The sequence below is a fragment of the Lytechinus pictus genome, chromosome 7 (genome assembly GCF_037042905.1).
Source record: "Lytechinus pictus isolate F3 Inbred chromosome 7, Lp3.0, whole genome shotgun sequence".
Lineage (NCBI taxonomy): Eukaryota > Metazoa > Echinodermata > Echinoidea > Temnopleuroida > Toxopneustidae > Lytechinus > Lytechinus pictus.
Window position 1 is genome coordinate 19,998,104 of NC_087251.1, and position 13,215 is coordinate 20,011,318.

At 35.3% G+C, this 13,215-nt stretch overlaps 1 protein-coding gene across 1 annotated transcript in view; it reads right to left on the reverse strand.

Moving 5' to 3' along the window:
• The window catches only part of LOC129265422 (CLK4-associating serine/arginine rich protein-like), a 31,596-nt gene that overhangs the window by 4,097 nt on the left and 14,284 nt on the right, over window positions 1-13,215 (reverse strand). Inside the window, exons 5-14 of the mRNA XM_064102168.1 lie at window positions 12,525-12,679; window positions 11,491-11,587; window positions 10,880-10,958; window positions 10,408-10,490; window positions 7,537-7,815; window positions 6,434-6,820; window positions 5,711-5,762; window positions 4,158-4,218; window positions 1,828-1,886; window positions 134-284 (exon numbers count right to left, since the gene is read on the reverse strand). Of these exons, the coding sequence (XP_063958238.1) occupies window positions 134-284; window positions 1,828-1,886; window positions 4,158-4,218; window positions 5,711-5,762; window positions 6,434-6,820; window positions 7,537-7,815; window positions 10,408-10,490; window positions 10,880-10,958; window positions 11,491-11,587; window positions 12,525-12,679 (1,403 nt within the window). The remainder of the gene's footprint in view (window positions 1-133; window positions 285-1,827; window positions 1,887-4,157; window positions 4,219-5,710; window positions 5,763-6,433; window positions 6,821-7,536; window positions 7,816-10,407; window positions 10,491-10,879; window positions 10,959-11,490; window positions 11,588-12,524; window positions 12,680-13,215) is intronic.

Consider the following 13,215-nt stretch of genomic DNA (forward strand, 5'->3'; position numbering starts at 1 on the left):
TTTTTCTTCTATTTCCCTCTTTCTTCCTAAAGAACAAACAACACTGTCTACTCTCAAATGTTTCTTTCCAAAGAGACCCATGTCCTGATGTCCAACTTTGAACAGAAAAAAGAAACAAGACAAATGGCCCTACTGCGTCTTGGTGGTGGGGAAAAGGAACGGCTCCTTGATCGTGAACGAGATCTAGAGCGCCTCCAACCAAACTCCTGTCGTTCCTTCTCTTTCTTCTCTTGTTCCCTCATCCTCATCTTCCTAGCCTGCTCTCTGAGTACGTTGTCTCGATCCTACAAATCAAACAGAGCAACGACTTATGACAAGGGTACGTTAGGCATATGGGCAATTCCATAAAATCATCAAACATCACTTCATGAAATGTTCAAGCCATGAATATGAACATGAATCATTTCGGGAAGATCATGCATATAGGTGGTCTGATGCACATAATTAATGGAAGTACCCATATGCATCGTCACAGAAAAGGAAAGATCTAAGGCCAGCAATGTATGAGATTTCAGACAAGAAACAACTTCACCATGCTTTGTGTATTATGTTATTATTAGGTAGCTTTCTATCGCCAGACCGAACGTCAAGCTACTACGAGTGACGTCATATTTTGCCACTGCGCATGCCCGAAAGCTTACTCTCACGCTGTCCCCCGATTCTGACAACGGGAGTTGGGGGAAATTTCCCTGATTCCACGTTGCGGTGAAAACGACAACGTGAGTGCAATTTCTTTGATCTTTACTTGTCCAAACAATCGGATTAGGATGGTTTATTTTGTTTTTTTCTACTTCTTGCATCATAAAATATTTTGTTGGGAGGGCACTAGATATGAATCAATCACCATGCGATCATATTTTTCATGAAATTGTTTCTTAGATCATGTAAATTGGAGTGAAAGTTTTCATTTCCATGATAGCGTAAGTCATGTTTCCCAGCGGAAATCGACGAGGCTGGCCGCCGTGGCTGCCGGGCAGCCTGTCGGCTGAGTAGCCTATAGCCAATATACTTTTAGCTATCGGTGCAACTCAGGTATTTCGTTTATGAACATTGTTAGGATTGAATTTTGTGTTTATGGGTATTTTAAAGAAAATACTTGGCACTGTAGGCTTAGTATTTTCTCAGCCTGCAGCAATTATATCCCGATTGAGGAGTTTGCCTTGCCTGCAGTAACAGGAAGAAGAAGAACTACTTGAACTTACTTAGGCCTAACAAAAGTTAGTATTTTTAAGAAATATTTCTAGCTCTGTGTAAGTTCAGCCTGCGCCGGCGCTTGATATTCGCCATTTCGGATGGATTCAGCATATACGATGTAAATTTGGTCACCTGATCTGAACACTTAGTCACGTGATATCGCCGAGGGCCCCGTAGTGAAAATCGAAAGCGCTTCTGCGAGAGAACGAACGAGGTCTGCACAACCTCGATACGCACCAGTTAACTCGTAGTAGCTAACGTTCGGTGTGCGGGTAGAAAGCTCCGTACTATCTGATACACTGTGGAGGAGTCATGGGAATAGATTTTAGGGAGCAAGAGCCACTTGATGCATGAAGCTCAGGCTAAATGCATGTGACTTTGCATGTCTGTCATTCATATTTCAGTATATTACCAAAATTGAAATCTTAACAACCCTTTTGTGAGTTTTGTCCAATGCTTATTCTTCATAGGTGTGTCCTGTGATATCATGCTGTGTATAATGGAAAGGTGTGGATCGATCTTGCAAAAGCCTTTCTTATGTTACAGAAGGTCCATGAAGGAGTCTTGAAAGGTCTTCAGTCATGCCCCTTTCAACTACCATACCTTATAATCTAAAGAATAAAGATAGTTTACCTCTTGTTCTAACATCTTTGTATTTTTCTTCTTGTACTCTTTGATCTTATCTGCTTTATCTGTAAGTATGGAAATCAAGAACTCAAATTATTAAGAAGATATGACTTGGACATAAAATACAAAAAAAAAAAAAACGCAAAAACAATAGGATAAAGGTATTTCAAAATATCCACAAGACTGAAATGTTTCAAATCTTATCAAGCAAGCTGAAAACTTCTTTGTTTGACAAGGGACAAATGATTCAATTACTTACAATACTGAAAATGATATAGACCAGCCCTTTAAAGAAAAATAAAATTATTTTTAGAGAAATGCTTAAAATTCATGATTGTTACCATGCCATTAAGTAGACACAGATCTAGTAGGTTCTAACAATTAAATAAAAACTTATGAAACAATGAAATTTCAAACTGAAAACAAGAGGACATTGAAAATCACAATCACAGATTAGCACACATGGGCATATGTATCATACATGTAATTCCGGGGGGGGGGGGGGGGAAGAACCTATCATCCTAAAATGATTGTCTTGATTATTTTGCTTGTTGTTCAGCAATTACTCACTTACTTCCAGAATCATTGAGCACATATTTTTCATTCATGCATAGAAACACATGGGCAGTCATTTTCTTCTGTTCAAATTCATTTCAGGATCATTACCAAAACTGACATTCATGTTTCATTCCAATGTAAGCAAATTGCTAGGCAATCAGGGCACCATTTCATGTCAGTTGAAGTTGATATTTTCTGACAGTTACCATAGTAATAGAGATTAGTGCTTCTCAGCCAATCAAAAGCAAGGTTTTTCACTGATATTTTCAGAGCTAAGAATTTACTCGTTGCTAACAATTTTCTTGAAACAGTACATTATTATCACAAATATATGGGATCATGCATTAAATAATTTTCCTGAATGCCTGCTAAAGTCCAAGCAAGAAAAATGGAGGGGAAAGGGTAAAACGTTAAATTTTATGAAAATTTATTACTCCATACTTTCAGCATACAATTCCACTGGGGGAAAGGGAGACTCGCATTGCACTACATACTACATTTACACAAAATATTTCACTTTGAGAGAAATGTGGCAGAAGTTTGTCCACATAAACTATTCATACAATCTCAGACTAAAGCAAGCTTACAAGACAAGCTATGGACTACATAGCAAATAACTTTTCTAATGGTATTTTCTACACTGAAAAAATACTTGTTTTCTTTTGCAGAACATGCTAGAATTTTTAATCAAATGAAATGAGCATAAGATATAGGATCATACTATTGAAGATCATCAAACCATGCGAATTCATATCATTACAGGCTCTGACTACAGAAATCTTCCAATAACAAGCATTAAAAAAATGTTGTTAGCTGATAATTTTACTCTATTGTTCAATATCCAATCAATGTATATGATACACGTATGCATTAAAAAACCATGTGACCATATCCAATCCAAATATAAATGATTTCTTGAATAAAAGGTGAATGAGGTGGAATTTTCCCTTTTTCACAAAACCATAACAAAACAAAACACTTCCATACTAGTATTTTATTTGGTGAGACTGTAAGACATTCTTAGTATGTTAACATATGTGCACTCTAATAAATATCTTGCCAAGTTTTTTTAGGATGACTTTAATATTTTATAAAATATATAATTATAATGCAGTATATATTCTGTAAAACCCAAAAGGGTCTAGAAAGGAGCTTGATTTTGATAACTAACGTAAAAGATACAACGAAGGTGCAAAAGTTAGTGCAGATACCAGGAAAAATGACACAATAAAATGTACTGAATAAACATATCAGCAGAAAGAAGAAAATGTGAAAGATAAGAGGCCTGTTACAGAAAGAATTGTGTTAAACACAACTAAAATATAAAAAATTATATAGCTCCTCCCAAATACATCACTCTGATTGGTTGAAAAAGGGTGCATTGGCTTTTTGAGTTGTGTTTGATTGCAGTTCTCTGTTACGGGCCCAATGTGAGAGACAGAAGGAAATGTGAAAGGACAGACAGAAAAGGATATTAAAGAAAATAAATTTTGAAAGATAGAGAGAGAGATGGACATGGATACTGATACCAAATACGATTAAAGAGACAGAGATCGCGATAGACAGATGTAGACAGAAAGAATACAAGAATTCAAATATATGAACCACACCATCATCCAATACCCACAAGAGATTAATCTTACAAAAATGAAGCAGCCATGCTTTTAAGATGGTTGGACCCATTCCTGCATTCATACAAACCAGTATGCAGCTTGTTTCTGTGTATACAGGTAGATCTGGTGGAGATTGGCTAAACTAAAAACATTCTAATTACTTACGTTGTTTGTTCAAGGCCTTCTGCATTTTCAGTTTCAGTTTCTCACGTTGAGTCAGTTTGGGCTGTGGAATGCACCAATATTGGTTAATACAACATACTCTATTTGAAAACTTAACTACCCCCCCTCCCTCAAATATCATATTTCATATTCCAGGTAGCATATAACATGAATCCTAAAGCTCTATCTTTTAATGTCATTATTCTTTCTTTCTTTTGTATTATACTGTTTGAATGAACATTCCTTTCTTTAAATTATACAAAGATAATGTGAAAAACCCAAAACATGATTGGAAGCAATACAGTAATAACATCGGTTGAACTGTCAATTATAACATAAAATCAATACCAGCTATATGGGGTTCTATGACATATGCTCCGATGGAATATCTGCACATTAAGCCAAACAGAAAATCTAACCTCCAAAACTAAATAAACCCTATTCCTTATCTTTACATTATTCTGAACCAAAAACTCTATTACAATCCTAACTCTAACCCTATGCCCTATGAGATATTAAGACCAGAGCAATTGTAGCAGGAGCGTATGTCATGTTCTCGCTATATGGATGCAACAATTTTCTGCTATTTTCAATGGTTAATACCAAACTATTTAATGCTTACCTTTGAAATTATTAATACACCCTGTCACTGATATTAATGTTAATTTTCTATAAAAAAAAAAACCTAATAAGAGAAGAAAAACAGTACCACCAATTCAGCCTTCAGCTATGTTTGTAATAAAGTGAAATGGAATCAGATTTTTATCCGATGCAAATACATCATTTCAAGCAGAATCTTGTACATCGTTAGAACACAAACATGGCTGAAGCAGGATTTGAACCTGCGACCTTCAGGGATGACTGCCCCAAATGCTCTACCAACTGAGCTATTCAAGCCCTATGATTCAATCAAGATTATCAAAAACATTTTTTTTCATCAAGGATGCAAACAACGTATGTAGTGATTTTGTGAAAGAATGAAATATGAAAGTTTTGACCCATGAATATTTCCAAAAAGGATATAAATAATCAATTTATATTAATAAATGATGCCTGGAATTATAATACAGCTTGTAATAGTGATAGTTTAAATTCTTCCTCTTCATAATGCATTGAATAAAATGAAGTAACTGTCTTATTGTGATATGTATTATTTGTAGATAATCCTTGAGGTGAACCCTAGTTGAATCCGGCCACTCCCATAAACCCGATTCAAACCCTGGATGACTGACTGACTTGATTGATTTAATGACTTAGTATTTCTTTTCTGACTCTGATATATATATTTTATAAATAACATGAAGGCAGAAGTCCTTTTGGAGTGAGAATAAATCTTGATTTCATTGTTGTAACTCTTCTATAAAATATACCAGCATGACTGGATTACAAAATGCTAATTCAAAATTCATCCTGTTCCTCTACAGAGGATGGTAAAAATGATGGGAAATAAATCTGGAATATGAATATCCCGTATTTCATAGGTCTTTTCATCTCAGTAATGTGTGAGTGTAAGTCTTATGAGTACATATGGAGGCTATTTGTAAATTAATACTGACTTTGTTGGGGGTAGCAGCAGGTTTAGCAATACTTTTCTCTTCTGTTTCTTTCCTGCAATAGAAAATTTTAAAAAGTAAAAGAGAGAATAATGATAAATGGTTTTACAAAAATGATAAACATGACCTTGGGTATTCTTATTGGAACATAATTTGATTTTTTTTAAGTTGAACAAGGGACAATTACACATTCTAATTCAGAATAATGCTGTATTTCTGTATTTGTCAGGAATACAGGTAATCACCTGATGTCAAATCTTTTGGGACCATAGAAATCAGTTTGACTTTGAAGATATGTATCACAGATGTTTTCCATAAAGTGGTCATAAAACAACTGCTTCAACTTGGACAAATATATGACTTTGTTGGACAAAGGGGGAATGTCTCATAAAGTGATGTTTCAGTGACTTTCACTGAATAATGTGCTCTCTGCCATCACATGCAAGGATTTCAGTAATCTCTAAAAATTGTCAGGGAAAATCACTGACAAATTGCTTCATGCAAAGCTTCTCTGAAATAACTATTTTCCTGTGCTCTATCAGTTCTTCATATTCACACAACTCGTTTACAACACAGTGAATGGTGATCTGTAATATGACCAATCCTATATCAAAGAAAACAGTCAACCTCATGATTAGCTTCAACGTTGACCTGTCATCCCAGCATAGCTTCCTGTGTGAGCGGCCAATGGGATAACCTCATCAAGTATTAAGAACTCTATCTCACCTTAAAGTGTTCAGAGTAGACATCATACCATATCGTTTCGGTGGGGATTTGCTTCTTGACTTTGATCTTGACCTTGACCTGCGGCGGTAAATGTGTTGGTGACTGCGTGAAGGTGACCTTGAGCGCGAGTGTCGCTGATAACTGTAAGAGCGCCTCCTGTCCCTAGAACTGGACCGTGACCTGCGATACCGGTCCCGTGACCTTGAACGTGATCTGGAGTAGCTACTGGAGCGTGACCGTCGCCTGTACCTGGAGGAGACTTGCGAATCGGAAGGTGATCTGCCTCTGTATCGTTGATCATCACGTCTGTAGGAAGAACCTCCTCTGTCTCTTGATTGAGACCGTGATCGTGATCTTGTGGAAGACCTTCTAGAATCCCTCTTGTGCCTGAAACAATGCATGAGGACATTAAAAGGTTTAAGTTTCGGACAGATGGAAGTGATGTCAACAGAAGTTGATATCCCTTCGGTACCAACTTCAGTCGTACTGGTAACATGTATAAATCCACTAACTTTGGAATGAAAATGCTCAACAATATTAAAGAAGAAAAAAAAGCTTCATGTTGGTCTTACCATTAGCATCTACTGAGATATTTATGTGGTTTCCCATCATCTGTCTCAATCGGCATTAAATTTAGATATAAAATAGATTTTAAAATGCCAAAATGTAGAGTATGCAATACTCCTTGGCACCACTTACCTTCTCTCACTCGATATCAACACAATTTTAATATAATCAAACATGTTCCAAAGGAATAATACATTATTTGACTTGCATTAATATGCAAAACAAAAATTCAAATGTGAGCATGCTGAATTACCTTGTACAAAGATATGAATAAAGACAATTGCTCATTTTGCACAAACATTCCTTTTTTTAATCATTCTTCAAGAACGAAATCAATTAATGAATATCAGAAGTTAATTTGGGATGAGAAACTTCTTTTCCTCGTTTCTCTCTGTTTCAACATATTTTTATTAAGGAAGCAAGTAGCACTACTGATGTAATCTGCTGTTGCTTTTGTTCATATGACTCTGCATTTTTTTTCTCAAGTATCTCTTATTCTCTTAATAGGAGAGTAGTTCAAATGCAATGACACCGACCATGATTTGGAGTGAGAATCAGAGCTACGATTGAGAGATGATGAGGATCCTAGACGTTTATTGGAAGAGGAGGACGGACCAGATGAGGACCTTTTGCTAGAGTTCTCGTCTTTGTTTGCTTTGCTACTGTCGTTGTCCTCTTCGTCATCGCCTCCGAAGCTGGTGATGAAGGTGACCTTGCCTGCTTGCTCTGGGGAGTTGTCACGGCTACTAGAGGATGACCTTGATGACCTTCGACCTGGATATGGGTCATATGTTGGACTACCACGTGCAGCATAGCTGATAAGAGAATTACAAAGAAACATTAGGGTCGTTTGATAACATTATCTACATGTACATATGGTAATTTGAAGAGGCACAATCTAATTATTAATCCTAAAAAGACTGGGGGGGGGGCTGATTCAGCCCCCCCCCCTCGACATTTTTCGTGATAAATCCTCAGCGCGAAATTTTTTTACCACGTCGCTCACAAGTCTTGCGCAACTTTTTAGACCAAAATTGCGACCCAATTGCAGACCCAAAATTGCTCAAAAACATGAATTTGTGTACAAATCAAATGCAAATACAGTAGTATTTTTAACCAAAATTCATAAATGTATCATTATTTTTCCTTTTCTGATTAAAATCAATTAATTCCATCTTATATATGGTCAAAATAATGTCCTTGACAATTTCCATTGAAAAAACAAAAAATAGAAAGTCGAAAAACAAAGAAATACATTAGAAATTTAGAAAACAAAAAAATTTCATTTTCAAAATTTTTTTAAAGTACATTTGATCAGATTCATATAAAGTGTCTGTGTACCAAAAATTAGCATTTCAGGGGCATTATTTAGTTAATTAGAGCAAACATTTTATTTTACGCATAAATTAGAATAATTGATTACCAATGAGATTTTTCGCAGAATTTGATCTTGTAGTTTTGTAGATTATATCATGGGTAATGCGCGTGCCAATTTTCGTTGCAATCACGCGATCGACGGCCGTGATAAGGGGGGGCTGAATCAGCCCCCCTTCAGTCTTCTTAGGCATCGAAATAGCTCAGTCTATTTAGGGTTAATGTGTACGATGAACATGAATTGAGATTTCTTCCTTACATTACAATAGAATCACAGATGTCAAAGGGGTACATAATATGTAAGTCCCATGGGGTGCTGAAGCATCCCAAAAAAAATTCTTGAGGGTGCTGCGTGTATTATTCTCCATTGACAGCACCCCCAGATATTCTGGAAAATTTGTGAGAATGAAAAAAATGTAACCCAAATGACCTTCATTTTGTTGTGAAACCTTTATCTATTTTATTTTTTGCTTATCACATTTCTCGAGACCAATTTAACATCCATTTTGTATTGAAAACCTTTCTCTTTTTTTGGTTTCAAATTTACGTCAGCACCCCCCAGTAAAACACTCGTTCCCAGGGCCCTGGTAAGTCCTATTATGTGTATCATACACAAGACACTTTTACACTTTATCATAAAGATTCAAACATAAGAGCTACATTAGGAACAAGGGGGACTTGCATTGTTTTTACTCCTGAAGGACACCTTACCAAAATCTATACCACATCTGTACTAAGCAGGAACCCACTATAAATGAACAAGCATCTTCCAAAGTGGCATTCCTGCAATTTCCATTGATTTGTCAATTGAGAAATGTGAAGATTACGGTAAAAAAGACATTCGCAATATTCCAGAGGGAAAGACACGACTCTGACTTTTAATATACAGCTCTACCTTACTATCCAATAGTACACTTTTTTCAAAATATACTGCCATCATGGGAGTTGGACATCAGGAAGACTCTGGACACACCCCTGTAATATGATATTTGCGTGTATCCCCGTTTTCCTCTAATATTCAGTTTCCTGTTATTACTAAAGTACTTCTTCATGATTTAACAAAGGAATATTGTTGAAGAAAAAAACATGGTTGAAGGCATGTGTTCACAGTCATTCCTATTAAAGGGGAAGTTCACCCTGATGACCAGTTGGATGTAATAACAGCAAAGAAATAGGTTTTTGGTGAAGCTTTGATGAAAATCCATCAAAGAAGAAGAGAGTTAAGAATTTTCAAATATTTGAATTTTGTGACGACATATGCAAGCATCTCCACAACATATCATGTAATATAAATATTTTCCCTATAGAAGGGGGTATGAAATAATGTATCTGATGATATATCCCCTGCACAAATAAAATCGCTCATTTTTTTTTGGCAATTAACATTTATTGGAATTTCTATGACACCACGTTTAAAGAAGTCACTTGTCTGTGACGTCACAAGATCACAACTTTCGACATTTATAACTCTGTCATCCTTTGAAGGATTTTCCTTCAAACCTTCCCCAATATTTTTTCTCTCACTGTTCTGCTCTTGTTAAAACCAACTCATTGAAAATTCTATCAAGGTTTTGTAAATTCATTATGTCCAAATTTTGATGTCATCTTAAATGTAGTTTGCTGTCTTGGTTACTATCTCGTATTAGGGCATGATTTCAGATTTTGTTGGATTGCGCCCACATGTGCTCAGTGGGGTATGTGCCTTTGTGCCGGTCTCCGGATTGAGATCAAAATACGGTATTTTAGCTTTTGCTACTCTCTGGGGTGGGTGGCTCAATCTGTGCCAGTTACTATTATTGCTCTTGTATTGTACATATGTTTATTATCATCATGTCTGATTCTTTTTTCTTTTGTTACCTATTTTTCTTATGCCTATTATTGCCATTGTTATATTTCTTCTGTGTCCCCGGGAGGGGCCATCAAAGAAATAAAATCATTGTCATTGTCGGGGGTGAACTTCCCCTTTAGTGGTACATCAACTGTACCATTAAAAGGGAAAACTGCAAATTTGCTCTGAATTGATAGCAAGTTACCTCGGTGGACTATTTCCTGCTGCCTTCCTTTCTCTGAGTTTTCTTTCAATGATAGCTCTTCTTTCTCTACGGGATTTCCTTCCCTATGAAAAAAGTGTGTGAGATAGGATGAGCAAAACCTTAATATTGCAGTGAGATATATAAATTTAGAAGATTAACTTGATAAGTAAAGAAAGGTTCAGGTAGGGCAACAAACAATGTTAATTGCTGATTTGGAAAGTTGGCAAAATAAACATTGAAAACACAAATAGAAAAAAGATAGAGTTTTGGTGCAGAAATTCAGATCAACTCACTTTTCCAATGAAAACACAGACCTAATTTAATACAAAATGAAAATAAGGATAACTAAATCGCAATGTTTCAGAATGTGCTAGATGAATTCTCTGTGAAAAGGATCTATCAAAATAACCTGGCCAAGTTATGGTTAAGAAAGAAAATAAAAAGAATTATATTTAGATTGGATAAAACTTACAGAAAACATAGCTTTCTCCTCTTCATCTTCCTTTGCTCTCCTCATATCATCAGCTTCTATCTTTTCCTTCTCAAGCATTCTGAAATCAGAAAATTGCCCAAATCAGTGGTAAAGTATTGATGAGAAAGCAAAGTTTAACAGAGTAACGTATTATACTCAATCTCTATTGCGTATGTACATGTTCACAGCCAATTTTAATATTTGTTTTACAAAACATACACTGTCAATGCCTCTAATTCTTTATAATGTGTATTGTGAACATAAGACTCCTGGATATGTTTGCAGTTGGTGTGGCTAACCATAAAATGAAAATAGAAATTTAGTACGAAAACAAAATAGCAATAGTTTAAAGAGTAATAAACAAACCTGTGTGTGTTAATAATTCACATGACTGAAACCAATGCAACTGAATAGATACTATTTATTTTGTTTATTTCAAATACAGTGTCAACTCTGGTCATCAGAATTGAGTGACAGTAGTTGACTTTATCCTACTAATCCTCAAATTCATTACAGATAAAAACCTGGCAGTGGGTGACTCAAGATGAATTTTGTCAAGTTAGAAGTACCAGCATGGGTAAAATGGGAAGAAATATAATGGTAGTACTTACTTTATGAATGCCTCTGGAGCCATTCCATACTTTTCTCCATACACATTGAGATGAACCTTACTTTCCTTTGTCAGATCATCTACATCAATCACAACATCTGAAGGAAAACATAATGAGAATTAGTCAGGAATAAAGCAATACTTTGACAGGTATGATATTTAAATACAACAGCCTCAATCCACAAATGTGGTTCTTGAATTTTCATTCTCTCTATCACAAACATATTTAAAATCATATCAATTGATTGAATAAATTATGATTAAATATCACTGATGGGGATCAAATACAACAATTTGTCCAACATACGTACATGTACGAATACTTACATCTCAATCTTCATGTATACTACAAAAGATGTAGCAAATGAAGATGAAAATATAGACTTTTCCAGTGTACTCAACCAGGAGAACACAGGCTACCTTCTGGCATACTGGACTTTAATTAACTATCAAGCACACTTGATCCACTTTGAAAATCTTGCCATACTTTGCATTTTCAGCAGTTCAAAGATAACATAATAAATATAAGGTCAAAATAATCACAAAGTGTCAATTCTCAAAATACAGCCTTCACTTTTTGTCAAAATCATTGACAATATCACAATCTTTTACATACTAATAACAATATTCTCCACTTGTATATTTCATATCACTTAATCATCTAATATCTCCATGCGCTTCCAAAAGAGTTTGGATATATACTTATACTTTTCTTCACACTTGTTATTTGTAATGTATTAATGTATCGTGGTGACCCCTTTTATAAGCATCGCTTCTCTGGGGTCTCGGAACCATCTATTTGTTTAGTTTCATTTTTCTGATACTTTGTTAATATTTTGTATTGTACTGTTTTTATCCTTTTGATAGATGAATAAATAAATGAATCAAATTGAATATTATTATTAACCTGGCTCTAGCCATCAAGATTACATACACATAAGTATATATCAGAACATAAATGCAGGTTAAATCATCATATGTATGGGCCAATGTAAACCTGTCCTGAATTCAATGCAAGAGTTCCAGACTCCTTACCTAGATCAATCTCTGAGAAGCTGACATCAGAGTCACTGTCACTGTCAATTACTTCCTGCTCTTGCTCTTCTGAAGCATCTTTGCCTTCCAGAGACAGATTGGAGTTTTCACCTTCATCGTAAGTAAAACCTATAGCAGCTTTCATTGCAGATAACCTTTATCAGAAATAACAGATTAGAAAAATTATGATGATAAGGACGACAATGAAGACAAAGAAGATGACAATGGCATTATGTTGATGATGATAATGATGATGAATTGATGATGATGGTGATGATAGTGGTGGTGATGATGGTGATTACAACTGTACAACCTTGTTTATCTACAGGAATCCTAATCATGTCAGCATCAACACTGTTTCTCTGAGGATCTTGCAATTTTTTTTACAATTATTTGGGTCATTCTCACAAAGTTGTAATAATTTCAACCATGTAACACATCCCTTAAGCTCAACACACAAGCAAGATGATGATACAAATAACAAACAGTACATTACATCAATTCTGATTGGCCAGCAACTTGCTGAACTGAATATTAATGTAGATTAGAAACAAGTTCATTAGGTATGTAAATATTATGAATGAATAACAAACTCATTTGCATATTCAAGCCACAAAACCAATGGCCTGCATTAGCAAAATATTGTATCTCAAATTATGGGAGATCTTTTTTTTTTTTTTCGTTTTTGTTT